Source organism: Mesitornis unicolor, unplaced genomic scaffold, assembly GCF_000695765.1.
Source record: "Mesitornis unicolor isolate BGI_N332 unplaced genomic scaffold, ASM69576v1 scaffold17131, whole genome shotgun sequence".
Taxonomy (NCBI): Eukaryota; Metazoa; Chordata; class Aves; order Mesitornithiformes; family Mesitornithidae; genus Mesitornis; species Mesitornis unicolor.
In genome coordinates this window covers 88,993-103,648 of record NW_010163331.1, presented here as the reverse complement: position 1 = coordinate 103,648, position 14,656 = coordinate 88,993, and the positions used below count along the sequence as shown (strand labels likewise).

Genomic DNA, 14,656 nt, shown 5'->3' with positions numbered 1-14,656 from the left:
TGTCTTCATATAAACCCCCAGCACTCAAAAATTTAATGTTTAGTTGCTTCAAATTCAGATTTTAATTCTGAACTGAAGCTCAAGTGTAAATACAAGGGAAAGGGTGTAGTAAATCGCTAAGAGAAGCTATATAAAAAAGCAAAGATTTGAATTAGCAGCTTAATGAGTTGTACCATGATCTTGTGTGTTTAATGACCAGAAGCAAAAAGAAAGTTACTGTTTGGTTTCTCCGAAAACAGCAGTTGTTTTAGTGTAAATATAGCTCAGCCCAAGCAAACAAAGCCTTGGTGGGGTTTAAATAAAATAATCCTATTTCTCCCACCTCAACACTTGGTAATTTTTCAAAACCAGGAGCAGATCAAATCCCAGCTCTATTGAATAGGAAACAAGGAGAAGAATGAGTTTGCTTTTAGTGTTTCAGCTTGGACTTGCTACAGACACATACCAATGGGATATATCCAATATAATTGAGGCTAACCAAGAAATAATACCCAGGAGCTTAACTCTGAAGCAGAAACATTGTGGTCATTCCTTGGCCGCCGCAGGCACTCACCCAGTCTCTGTGCCAGGTAATAGGAAGTGAAGACGCTTCCATTGACGTTTGCCGTGCACGTGAGGACTCCAGAGTAAATGAAAGAGAAAGAGGGGATGACAAATCCTCTCCTTGGGTCCCACACCATCCTCCTGAAGCTCACCTCTGCAGAAGAAGGATACTGAAAGAGAAGAGAGAGATGAGAAACTTGTGAGACATTCCAGGAGGCAACCAGCCAGTGCTGCTCTGCTGTAGAGGCAGGGTGGATGTTTGACTTTTCCGTGTGGTTGGTGGTCTCATTCCCCACATATCTTAAGCAACATCAACATACGCAAATGGAAAACCCTCCCTGAGGTATGACTGTCTTTGAAACCCAAAACTTGGACATCATAACTGGGGCTTTTGATTTAGTAGCCTCAGTCCTCTCAGTTCCTAAGCAGGATACTGTGCTACACATTGCAGGTCCCCTTTCCCTCATCTCTTTACTGGAAATACTTATGCCTGTCTTATATGAATTTTGTAGGGTAATCTTTTTGGAAGTGCTTAAGAAGAAAATTTGCTTCTCCTAATGCCACATGTAGCTACCACATGTTTTCCTGGGATCTCACAGTACTCTAAAAATATGTGTGAAGTTGGACCTCAAAAAATCAGAATCCTTCATGTCACTAGCTCACCTGCTGGCAGTTACCTATAAGCTATGATCTGTGGGTAGTTATTGAATTCTCTCTGTATCACAGAAAGGGATGAGGCACTTTCAAAGCAGCCTACTGATTTCCATCAGACACTGAAGCAGCCTGGGTGACTTAAGATGATAAATCATAGGATGGCAAGAATAAGGTGACTTACTAACACAGACAATTTTTGTCCTAAATTCATAAATACTTGTAATGTTCTGAGATTCTTGAAAAAAACCCAGTAACTGCAAGTTCTGCTGATGAGGAAGAAGTGAGGATACAAAAGGCAAATGTGGAAAATAAACTAGAGCAAAAATTCATTTAATAACAATGAACCCTCTGTATACCCTGGAGTGGCAGCAGTGTCAAGCAGGTTGGCTTTTATTGGTGGGGATAATTAGTTTGTCATCATTATTAACACATAGAGAGGTTGTCTATTTGCTAGAGAAAATGCAATTTACCTTCTGGTCATTTTGAAAATCCTGGTTTAAAATGTAGGAAAGAAATATGTGAAATTAGATGCAGACAAATAACTCAGGACTCTGTAAAGAGCAGATGAGTGAAATTCCCCCATCCCAGCCCGTCTGCAGGCAGGTGACGGGAGGCACTGCCTTTTCCAGCAGCACACAGGGAGGTTCTTTAGGACTGAGGATGTGCTGCAGGAGGGTTGGGATCACTTCTGGCTGAAAAATGGTTTGGGGAAACCTCGGTGTGCCACACAATAACGAACTTTATTTGCACAGCACTTCTCCTTCCTTATCATTTACTGGCATCTGAAAGGTGAGGCAAGTTCATGTTTCCCTTTTCTGAGCTATCTTGTTTTAGCTTTCGGAGCTGACCAAGGGGAGAGCTGCACTGAGGACTGCAAGTAGGAATTTCCCCAATGACGTGATAGTTTTGCTCTTATTTTGTTGCTATGCAGTATGCAATTTATTTTTCTGTCTCCACACAAACAATGGTCTTGTATGGCAGTGTGGTTTAAATAGGGTTCAGTTTCAATGGTGCTCCTGCTCTGAAGACATTTCAACTCCAGGCTTTGAGAGCTGATGCTCGTACCTCTCATATGAATACACAGTTGATCAGGTTGGCATTGGTTTAGGTCGTATTACATATCCAATATTATATATTGCATATTCAGCAAAGACAGAGGAATTGGGACTGTGGGGCAGTGACTGGTGATGTTGCTGTGGGAAAGGAGGCACAGCAAGACCATTGCTTTCTTTTGGAAAAGCTCTTGGTTCTCTTCTGACAGGAAACATGGCTTTCAGGTAAATACTTTGGAAGTAATCAAGCTGTGGCATCTCTGTTCATAACCATTAGGAAAATTCAGGAAAATTACAGAAAGAGGTCTGGGACTGAGGCTTAATCATGCTTTAACACCCATGAAGGTCAAAGCTGTAAGTGACAAATGCACACTGAATCAGATCAGCGGCTAAACAGATCTGACAAGACTGAAAAGGCTTTTTTTTGGCCTAGAATTAAAATCATATTAAGCAAATTAAAAGTTTTAATTGTGTGTCTTAGCATGGGTTTATTAATAACAAAGATGATAAGTAGAGTTAGAGATCTGTTTAGTATTAGCCAGAGGTACCCTTCTCCATACATATTTAAAGGCCAGAGAGCACAATGATTTTAAAGTATAATGGTAACATAAGGAACTTAATTTATGGTGGAAAAAAGTACATTTTCTACAAGAATAATAAAATGTGATAAAGCTCAACTTCATGGTTTGGCAGCTCTGCTACCTGACAGCTAGGGGAAGAGGAAAGAAAAAATAACCCTACTCAGGAGGCCCTTTTCAACACTACACACATATTAAACGTCTCCATAAAATATTCAAAACCATCTATTTAAACAATCAAACAAAAAGCGTCAATGCTGCTTGAAGGAAATCACAGTGGCTTTCCTCCCTTTGAAGTTCGTTGTCTATCGGAGATTAAATTTGGAAGAAGAGGATGTTCTAAATTTGTCTGATGGCCTCCTTCACCTCTCCTCCCCCATCCTTACCTCCACCCCTCTCCCGCCCCGCTTCCTCTCCGCACGGGAAGCCGCCACCTTGGCTCCGCACGACGCAATGAATTCCCAGACAGGGCAAAACAAGCGGTGACTTCCCATCGCTGGAGCCCGGGCCTGGTGGCTCCCGAAGCCAGCTCACGTCTCCTTGAGTAGCTCACGGGGTTTCTTTGGGAAGCAGCACTCAGCATCTACATCCCTGCCCTGCGGCCCAGCTGCTCTCCCTTGAAGGGGAATAAATCTTTTGGGGACAAGTTTCTTTGCAATTCAAAAGGGCGATTTCAGTGGAGATTTCATTTCAGCAGCAGCTTGCGGCAAGGTAAAGGACTTCAGTTTGTGTTTGAAGAAATTACCAGGAGATGATTTAGCGGGGAGAGCAGGGATGACTATAAATCAGAGGATAAATGTGGTGGTCTGCTTGGTCGGAGTTCCAAGGCCACGTTTAGGCTCCTGTGACTGTGCTGAATTCAGCAGCAGGACTCCAGCAATGAATTTGGTAGAAACAGGCTAAAATAAGATGGGGATGTTTCATTTTTATAGCCAAGGAGAAGGTGTTAACGCTTATTCAGGCTAAAGTGATAAGCTGTAACTGGAGAAAAGTTTTATCCCCCCTCCACCTTTTAATCCCTACTGACGAAATTCAAAAATAGAGATCTGCTAAAGCAATAAGGCCGGTGCTGTCCCTCTGCACGTCTGCTGGAAATTTGCCATGGGTCTCAGCAGGAGCCGAGCACTGTCTCAGACCTCTGTGATCTCACGTGCTGTCTCCCAGGAGAAGAAGACATCCAACAACTACACCATCTCACTGCTAAGAGAAGCAGAGGTCCTCAGACACCTCTGCCTCCACAACATCAACATGGCACCACCGTGGCATCTGCATGTGCTCCTCTGTCACACCATGCCCAGAACAACCTCATCTCTCTCCAGAGCAGGCTATGTGAAAGAGGCAGAGGATGAGCTCTTGCTCCCAGTAGCTCAGCTCAAAACCAGTCAGGGTGGCAGGAGAATGGAAAGGCTCATAACCTATTAGGTAAGGGCAGGTTTGGAGCCAGGAGACCTATGTTCTGTTCCTCGCCCTGTGACGGGCTTCTCTATAGAGCAATTCTAAAGCCCTTTAAATGAGTAACCAGATCTCCATCGACTGAGGAAGCCCCAGACCTTAAATTGCCGTTTCCATTGTACAACGTGGCCTTGGCCTCCACAGACCATTCTGTAACCTTGACATTCAGATGTAACTGCTGCCAAAGGGGTGGAATCTGTAGCCATTTATTTTTGAGGCTGGAACTTGCTTTAAATTTATGAAATCAAGCAGAAATGGGCAACTGTTCTGAGGAGGTTCAAGGTATAAAATAGAGAACCTTTCAAGACAACAGCTAAAAGCCAGGTGTTATACAAAGAATTTGGAAGAAAAATAGTGTCTTGTCATCTATCTTTGCCAATTTATGGAGGAACGGTGAGCCACAAGATGAGAAAAATATGTGATAAACTCAGCCTAATCCCCAAAGCACCCTTGTACACAGTTCAATAGTAATACACTGCAAGAGTAGGACTGCTATTTTTACCCACTGTCTTGGCAGCCCAGACCTCTGAATCGATTGGATTTGTCTGACTCAGCCACTTACCTGGGTAAGCTTAGGCTTGATATCTGGTGAGGTAACTCGGCACGGGACAATAAACGTTTTCTTAGTATCTAAAATGTAGATTATGTCGGGATGCTCTGGGTTAATCTTCACAAATGGATTTCTGTAGTCTGCAGGGAAAAGAACATTGATTTGGAAACTGCTCCTTTCTGATCAATGACCTGAGAGGCTCATTGCCCACAGAAAGCCCACTCCAGTCTGTCACCAGTCACCTTGCTTGTTTGCAAATGCCAGGCTCATCTAGGGATTGTACCTAATGGCCACGAATAGGAATACTCCATTTCTAACCCGATTTTACCAGTTTGCAGAGTAATCTTGTAGAAACTCCTTTTCCTATCCCTTCCCCATCTGTTAAAATGAAGTTAATACATCAGCTCCACAGATGTGTGGCACTTGGGTTAGTTCTTTCCCCAGTGCTCTCAATTTCTTTCATAAGTTAATTATTAATGTTAATTAGTTAATAATTTCTTTCATTTCTTTCATATTTTGCCACACTCCCTAATTCCACAGCAGTTAAGTGTTACAATAAGTTTACAGCAGTTAAGGTGAATCTACTGAAAGAAGCTTCTTTCTGTGAATGGCCATCTCCAGAATACTGCAGAAAGCATGAAAAAAGGGAATGGAGACCCATGATATTCAAAGCTCAGCAAGAATAATCTGTTTAACCTAACAGCAAAGGAACTTGGTCACACAATTTTCTATAGATCTGCCACACAAAATCATACTGGATATGCATATACAATAGAAATAAATAAAAATCTCACTAATCTGAGAATATTCTAAAATCTCCATTAAAGATGGCAAAATAACCCCTATGTGGAGTTTTAAAAATGCAAAGTATCACTTTCTGGGTGTTGGCCATTTTGGCTACTCTCAACAAAAAGTCTAAAATTGTGAAACCCTCCAGAATTTCTCCTTTCCCAGTGCTCCATCCCTGGCAAACAGGCTTTTGCTTCAAATCAGTGAGGATCCATTTTTCCATTTAAAACAAATGTTCACCCTTTGGTCCCTAGCAGGGAGCTGTGTATCCCATGCAGCAGGACCTGGAATTAAACAGTAGGTGAAGTGCTAATTTATGTTGAATTTTTCTGGGTACCAAGTGTTGTACATGTAAGTGATGTAACTGTGCTTAACGGAACAATTTGAACACGGAGGTGAGGTTTGGATTTGCTTCTCCACAGCTCCACTGACAAAGGGAAACACGGAGTTGGTTTATCTCGCTTCCTTTGTCTTTATTTCCTCATGACTGGTAACTCGTCTGGTAACTCGTCTGGGAACGGGTCGTTCATCTGGGGATATCAATGTTCATTTCTTGGCTAATGACAAGAGCCTTCGCTTGAGGAATGTCACAGAAATACTTCAGTGCTGTCACTTGGAATTAATCTTCAAAGAGTTAGCTCAGTGCAAGGCTGGAGTTACTTCACTCCACAACCAGAACAGTTTCACTCACAAAAACATGAAGGGTGAAAGGCAGGGATTGAGGCAGGAGAGTGGGACTGTTTTGTATCTGATAGCTTGACTTTAGCTCTGAGAACTGGAAATAGGGCTCCTAGCAGACAAAATGTACCACGTACTGCATCGCGAGGACAGCAAATGTTGGTTGGAGCTCCCTGTGTGTATCAGAAAGGTCACACACGTTGTGGTGATGTTTTACAAAAGGCACTTGGGTGACCATGCAAGTACCAGAGGGGTGTGATTAACGTGAGGAGCTGGGACATGGAGCTGATCAGTAGCACTGAACATGAACACTAAAACAGCAGATAAAAACCAGATATCTGAATGATGTCCATCATTTCAAGCAATGTCTTTTCATGTCAGCTTTTATTCCATGCTATTGATTTACTCTGACTGGGTTGATCTATAAAAAAGTGTGTATTTTGGAGTAAGGGCATTGCAGAAAAACAGAATTAAAAATTTAAACCTGTAATCTCCTCACATTTGGGAAGTTTCAGATACACATTTGAGCTTTCTGGTTAGGCAGTCACTGGTTCCAATCAAGCCCTGAGCTGAGAAACCTGAGCTCTGCTTTACCACAGCTTTGTAGCTTATTCCAATCCCTAAAACTAATAGGAAGTATTTATACCCCATCCAGTGTCTTACGCACTTTCCCAAACAGGTCTGCTAAATTCTTCTATTGAGTCACATTACAAAAATGTGTTTAGTGTTTGTCCCTCGGCATTACTGCTGCTTAATGCCTCTGCAGGCTCACTCTCCAACTAAACCCTGTATGGAGCTATCAAATGATGTTTCTATAGTCAATTTTAAAGCTTGTGCAAATGGCAGAAGGCCTTTCTACTTGAAAGATGACCCTGGATTATTAAAAGAAGATCCTTGGATTAATTGGTATAGGAAAAGTAGAGAAAGTAGATTTTTGGTGTATTTCCAACAAACACTGGGAGTGCAACAAAGTGTCTGGGGAAGTGTGTTCAGATCTATTTCTAGTTCTGTGGAGAAAAAGAGAGAACAACTGATGTGGCACGAGACAGGGACAGGACAAGAGGAAACTTGCTCTGAGAAAAGGAGCTTCTTGATACCAAGCTGTTCTCAAATCTGGATCAAATTTTAAGTGATTGTTTTGACTGAAAAGATGGGAACACTGAATTCAAAAATATTTGTGCCAGTATTTTTAGAGGGAATTTCAGAATAGCACTGTTTGTTTACAAAGTAACATAAATCGAAAGAAGGTAGCTAAAGGAAAGTTAAATAATCATAAAATATCAGAAAATACTGAATTATGCAATGATTGAAATATCTTAGTCAAAACAGAATAAAATTTCTCAAAAATATTTCCTGTTTGGGGAAAAAAAAAATTAACCCCATTTTACTCCTCTCATCTCCAAGATTGACCTCTACCAAATTTTCAGATTTACAACAGTCCTGAAAATGATCTACTCTTTTCAGCTGTAAATAGGAGAGCTAGCTATCGTGGTGGCACTAAACTACTGAAGAACACCTAAATGGGAACCATGAATTTACAGTCTGTACAACAGAAGCTGTATTTCATTCCTAATTGATTTTTAGTAGCAGCCTGAACCTGAACTGCCATATGTCTGGCCAGTAGATAGAATGATGCTGTCCCAGATCATAAGCTACCATCTGAATTGAATGCCGAAATATATACATCTAGCCTTCTCCCATCGACATTTGAAATCCAGACAGTGCTTTAAAATCACTGTACAGTGAACAACAGTTCATGGATTATAAAGACTGGGTTGGGAGAGGAGAGGATGTGAGCAGGACCAAGCCGATCCCGCTGCCATTGGGAAGGAGATGCTCCAAGGAAAAGCACTTCCAGGCGGCTGGAGCCTTCACTTAACAGAAAAGTAAATCTAAAGTGGCTCAGCTTTGGTTCTTAATGAAATGACAAAGAATAAATACTGAATGGGGGACTAATCAACTGCCAGCTGATAGCTTTGTCATGGTTTGTGCTGACAAAAAACTGCATCCTTCATGAAACTCTCAAGTAGTTCAGACTGACTGTGGCATGGAAAAATGATCTGCCGGAACATCTGGACTGTCACTGCCAGCTTTACAAACATGTTCACCACCTTCAGTTAATCAGCAATCAGTTATCTCCTTGTTAAAAAGTCTCTCGGACATAGAACTTCTTGAAACAAAAGGGACAGGGTCCCTTTTCTTTAAAAATGATAACCTTAGCCTCTAGGAAGATCTCTGCTTCCAGATGGTGTAAATCAATTGCACTCAACTGCTGCAGTTCGGAGAGCTGTGGCATGGGAAATGCAGGTGTCATCCTGCAGTACAAGACTTGGAAACTGCAAGCACTGAACTCCAGGGGAAAAACATCGCAGCAAAGAAACACTCTGTGAAAACAGGGTATTTCCTTGTAGCTTGGCACATCTGTTCCCCTTGAGTTTGGGAGGTAAACTGCCCTCTGAATCTTACCCATAAACATCTATCAATTCCCATAGGCTAATTAAAAAGAATAATTTACCGCAGGCTGCAAAGCTCATTACATGTGAGGAAAGACAAGAGCTGGAGCACATCAGAGACTTATCAGCTGAAGCACCAGCTCCGAGGGAGGGCAAGGCCCCTTCCCTCTGGTCTCAGCCCGCTCATCGAGTGCTCCAGGTCAGTGGAAGTTTGCAGGAAACTGCAGCCAGGCCGGGGTGTTTCTGTTTACCCAGCTCGGGTCAAGAGGGAACACAAACAGCAAAGCGAAGGAAGCAGAGGCAGCAGGATCGTGGAGGGAAGGGGGCCTGCGATGCCTGCGGTCCGGCCACGGGGACAGAGCCAGGCAGAAAAGCAAGGGTGCTGCTCACAAAAGCACCCCAAAGGTCAAGTGGCTACAAGAATATTGTTTACTTTCAGGCAGTGAAGCCCTTTGTGTTTAAATTCTCATTGTGTCGAGAAGGAGATTAGTTGCTGCTGGAGATGAGCTTAGGGAGGGTCCCTTTTAACTCAGGGTGTAATAGGAATTGCCTGGGGAACGTGCGGTTCTTCAAGCCTGCACAGTGACAGCATGCGAACACAGATACGGCACTCCTTCGCCTGGTGCTGACATCTGTTCTGTCGTTCAGTGTTATCTGTCCTGGAGGTGACTGTCTACTGGGAAGTGGTGGAGGTCTGCTGTGTCCTGCTCCCTTGCCATTTAAATCCTGCTCTCCAGAGGGCTCACAGCCCTATCTTGCCGGCTGATGAAGCTGAGGGACTTGAAAGCCCTCAGCCTTGCACCCCAGGAACTCAGCATGGTGTAGGCTCAGGCTCTATCCTACAGCTCTGCTTTTCTGCATTGTATCACCTGCCTGCGTGTTCAAAACATCTTCCTGATAGACATACAGAGGAGTTTGTACAGGATTTTGGGTGCTTTTCATTTCTGCTCATGTTTCATACGCCATGAGGGCAATTTGTCTCATGATATTTGTATCATATCCAAAGCTGTGGAGATAAAATCACCTCTCCCTTCAGATATTATCCATCAGCCCACAGAGCTGATAAGCACTGAGTGGCCTTTGAGGACAGTCATCCATGGCTGTTCATGGCTGGGGGATTCCTTTACATTCTCCTTTTGCTGCTGAAGGTAATTCTCTCACCCTCACTATTCATTTTCTTCATTCAGTCAGACCTTAGCTGGAAAGCCTGGGCAGAGTTTCACAGATTCTTTAGGTTCATGTTTTGACATAATACCCACGAAATCTGTCTTCATCAAGGTCAAAAGCACTGAGCTGAGGTTTCTAACCTGTTGTTTATGTTAATAGGATCATTAGCAGTGAAGTGACGCTTTGGTTAGAGTATTTTGGAAAGCTTTACAAGGAAGTTGCCAGGTTTGCTCTATTCCTCCTGGTAACCTGTCAAAGCTGCTCTAGGTACAGGAGTAACTCCTATAAAGTCACTTGGTTTGAAACCAGATCTTTGAAAATAAAGGACTTTTCATTTTGGCAAGCCAATGAAAAGAATTGGTGGTGGAATGTTTAGATTAAACAGAAAGCAGAATATTTTCTCTTTAGGCAAAACAAAAGCGACTGCAAAAGCCCCAGAAGCCATTCTGAGTCAACATGAAACATTCTGTTTTGGTCAAATGAAATGCATTCTTCCCCTGGAGATTACTGTTAGAAACACAGGAATATTTGTAGAGAAAAATATTACTTTAAGAACTGTTACTTCAAAAATTGTGGAAGCAAAGTGCATCTCACTGCCAAACAAACAAAAGCTGACATGGAAAAATTTATTTAAAAAAAACCAAACAAAACCAAAACAAGTTTCCATACTTTGTCTGGAATTATGCTTCAAGCATCAGAAAGGTTCATAAATTCTGACTCCCCACAACACTTGAGTTTAGGCAAGCGCAGACTTTGTAGAAAATATTCACCAGTTTTACCTGAAGTCCCACCACTCAGAACAGGTCTCAAGCTGCAGACCTTGAGTGAGTCTCAGCAATTAGCAATGACTGAGTGGATAAGAAGTGGGAAGAAAGAAGTGGGGGAACTGTGTGTGTGATTTTAGCTGCCAGGCTTTTGTGTGGAAAGTCTTTATCACTGAGAAGGAGGGGACGTTACGTCTTCCTGCTGGGATGTGAAGTGCTATCACTGACTTAGTGCCAGGAACTCACGCTGCTTACTCACCATCCTATCTTAGAAGGCTGCTCCACTCAAAAGTGGCCCTTTAGGACGTGATCTGAAGATACTGAATGTCTCAATTCAGAACTGAAAGCATCTTACTTATCCCTTGGATCCAGCCCTCAATACTTGAGGAACAGCAGAGAGAGTCCTGCACAGTGACGTAGCCTGTATTCCCGTGTCGTGTGGGCCAGTTAACGCAGTTAACTGGGATGTGGTGCCAGACCCTTGCACCAGTCTGTGCGAGACAGCTGGCTTATCTGCTGGGCTCAGTGCTGAGCAGACAGGACAGCGTTTGCCTATCTCAGCTCGCTGAGTGTCTGGCGGCAAGTGTGGCTGTCTCAGTGTCTCCAGCATGGAGGAAAGAAGAAATGCAGCTCCAGCTCTGTTCTCACTGGTAATATCTTTGGGAAAACAAGCCAAAGCCCAAGTCAGGGCTGTCACCCTGGCCCTGCATTTCTGCTTCTCACGTTCAGATTATCTCTGTGAACTGTCAAGAGAATTAAGGGGGCAGAAATCGGCTTCGAAGAAGATCAGAACCAAAATATGATCTCATGTGAGGGGTGCTGTCAGGCACTTCCATCCTCTTTGGATTTCTCTTGGTGGGAAAGGGATGAAGATGGGACTTCACATCTCTGTACTCTGCTGTTTGATAAAGAAGGGAATGTGGCTGATGTTATGCTCTACCTCCTCTCCTTCTCATTCTTTGCAGCAGCAAGTTACGCTGAGATGGTGAAACACCAGCAGCTGAATTGCTGTGGGAGAAGACACTGTTAAAATGTTCACCAGTCTATGAGTTCAAAGAGTGAACCATACTGGTCACAAAACTGGAATTGGTGACTCTACTCCAGTGTACTTGGAGCCTTGTGTAGCACCCAGCACTAATGCATTGGGCTCATGTACAGTAAAGCAGAGCTGAGTTCATGCTCCATCCTCCTGATGCACAGAGTGAGTGGTACAGTAAATGCAGTAAATCCCTTTCTGCTACGCACAGCTAAGGACTGCAAGGGGAAATTGCTGCAAAAGCTGAGGCAGCGTTTCAGCTGGTACAGAGAGCTCATCCAGCTGATTCCCTGAGGACTGTCTTACTTTGAGACAGTTGCTTTGCTGACAGTAACAGTATTTCAAATAGCTGAGAGCTGCAACTCCTGACTTCTATGAGGCTGGGGCCTGGGATAGCCCTTTGGGAAGCTGAAATGAAGCTTTGCTTGATTTGTCTTTTTTTCTTCCTTCTCTAAGCCATGTTAAATTTTAAATCTACTGTAGGAAACATTGTAGAGAAGGTGCTCTATATATTAAAACAAAATAGTCAGTCTGCCCTTTCCTTTGGCACAGGGTCCCAAAGGCTGAGATAAATGAGTGCGTTCCTCACAGGGAAGTATCCATTTGGTTGGGAAGGGTAACTGCAGAAGACAGATTGAAGCAAATGGCATTAGCTAGTGGGCTTTGGCAGCATTTGCAGTAGAAAGGAGATGTGCAACAGGAGAAGGGGGTTGTCTTGCTGTTTAATTATGATACTTGGGACTTGCAGCTGCTGTGGGAAGCAGAAAAGGCCTTGAGAACAATTATTCAGGACTAAGATCCCAAGTCCTCCCTCCCTCAGACGGTGGGTGCACAGCTGAGGCTTGGTGGCTGAGCCTGCCGCCTTCAGGTCTCGTATGATCTGACTGATGTGCAGTGGTCACAGCTCAACTGCACCAGGGGAGAGAGCTGCTGAATGCCAGATTCTGCCACAGCTTAGAAACTCCACCAGGGAGGCTGTAAAAACAGCAGCAAGCACAGGAAATAATAGCCAATAAGCAGGGCTTCCGATACAATCATGTTCTCATTTTGGTGTCAAGCAGCAGGCCAGGAACGAAGGGAAAAAATACCATTCCCCATCCTTTTTTGGCAATAATGGCTTGTAACCTCAGAGGAATCTCTAGCCTTCGGGATCTGGCTCAATGTTTTCTCACTCCACCTGGCTCAGTCTCATAAACACCCTTGCTCACTTCACGGAACGTCCGGAGAGATGTCTTTTGGAGCTCTCCCTTCTCTGGCACGCACAGGGAACTGGGAGTTTCTTCACTCGGAGACAACTGATGGGTTTCTCAGTGATGCCCAGACAGTGTAGGGCCAATTACCTTAAAAAGGCATGTTTAAATACTGAAGAAAGTTGTAGGTACATTCTGAATGCCTTGCTTAACTCTGCAATGCTTGCCTTTCTCGCTGCTTCACCCATGGAGTCCGTAGTACAAGCTGGTTCATTTTCTACCCACTTTTCCTTCAATAACTTTCAAAGCACAGGAGTCTGAGTAAGAGCTTTTAGAGCGGGGAGGACATACGGCACAATTAAGTTGCATCTGAGTGAGGACAATCTTGGAGGGTGATTTAGAGCAAAGAGCCATCCAGTGCTGTTTTTCAGGGGAACTTTGGCATGGCAGTCTCAGGCGAGCAAGAGGCCATCCTGTGATTTTTTTTTAGGTTAGCCCTGTTCCAAGTGCATCACTGGCAAGCATTTCATAGCTTGAGATATTTTCTTAAGGAAAATGCTCAGGTGGTCCCAAAAGATCCATAACATTTCCTGCATGTGCTCCTGCCATAGAGTAATTAGGGCCTGAATCAGGACAGAGAATTGAGTTTTCAATGCACAGTTTCCTGTGCACTGGGTTGGGTTAACAATATTAGATGTGGGACATCTGAGCGGTGTGTAATGAGAAAGGAAACAGCTCAGCACAAGAACTAGGGTGGATAAAGCAACTGGGACTTAGAGTAACAAGAAAAAAGCAGAAAAAGAAAATAGAAAGGGTGAAAAAAATGTCAGGAGGAACTAGCAAGTAACACTAAAAAGCTACTTTCTGATAAGAGGAAGACTTGCTGGGAAAGTAGGATAAGGGTAGAAAGGGACTGTTTTCAGAGGTAAAGAGATAGGAAAATGTCATCCACATGAATCAAATAGATGTGTTCACCTCGTAGTGCAGGAGTTGAATTTAACTGTATGGGTAAATCACAGTCACCTCGGGATGAACATCACACCTTGGGGTGTTTCACCATCACGAATACCAGGAGACCATCAGAACTGCCCATACATAAGTGTTCTCTGTAAGTATAAGCTTGCTGAACTATTCAAATAATGTCAGATGAACTGATTTTCGCTCTAACATTTGTTTTAGTAAGAGGATTCAAACAATCACATTTCAGCATTTACTAGAAAAACGAAATTAATTCCTTTTCATGAGTATTTGTGGGGAGCTGAACAGTGAGCCTATTCAGCACCAATGGAGTTGTGTCATCCCCTATTCAAGACACTAAAAGTCAGCTCCTTTATCTGACTACTCACAATGTCAGCTTGGAAGATCCAAGATGATTCAGTGATTTAGTAAGGCATTTGTCAAGTAGATTTGAAAAATACCAGCATATTTCAATATGGAGCAATATTCCAAAAGAGAATATTCTTCTAACAAAAATTGGTATTATTGAAATGGTTACTCAGTGTGTTGTGTTCACTTCATCACAGAGGACCATGCTCCTCTGAAGTTTCTGCTTCCATTTATTGTTGGATCTGAACTCAGTGATTCTGACATATGGGGGTGAGGCAGCAATGGGCCATTTTTTACAATAAAATATGTATAATGCAGTCATCCAGCTTTGCTAAGGATATCTCACAGATGTGAAGGACCAAGCACTGTACAAATGTGTAGGAGAGAGAGTAATTACAAAGAATATTGCCAGGGAGTTTCATGC

General features: G+C 43.1%; 1 protein-coding gene across 1 annotated transcript in view; it reads right to left on the bottom strand.

Annotated features, from left to right (window-relative positions):
• LOC104548036 (vascular endothelial growth factor receptor kdr-like) overlaps nucleotides 1-14,656 on the bottom strand; it is a gene marked incomplete at its 3' end in the record, with an annotated part of 104,144 nt that overhangs the window by 51,910 nt on the left and 37,578 nt on the right. Inside the window, exons 4-5 of the mRNA XM_010193939.1 lie at nucleotides 4,842-4,969; nucleotides 554-713 (exon numbers count right to left, since the gene is read on the bottom strand). Of these exons, the coding sequence (XP_010192241.1) occupies nucleotides 554-713; nucleotides 4,842-4,969 (288 nt within the window). The remainder of the gene's footprint in view (nucleotides 1-553; nucleotides 714-4,841; nucleotides 4,970-14,656) is intronic.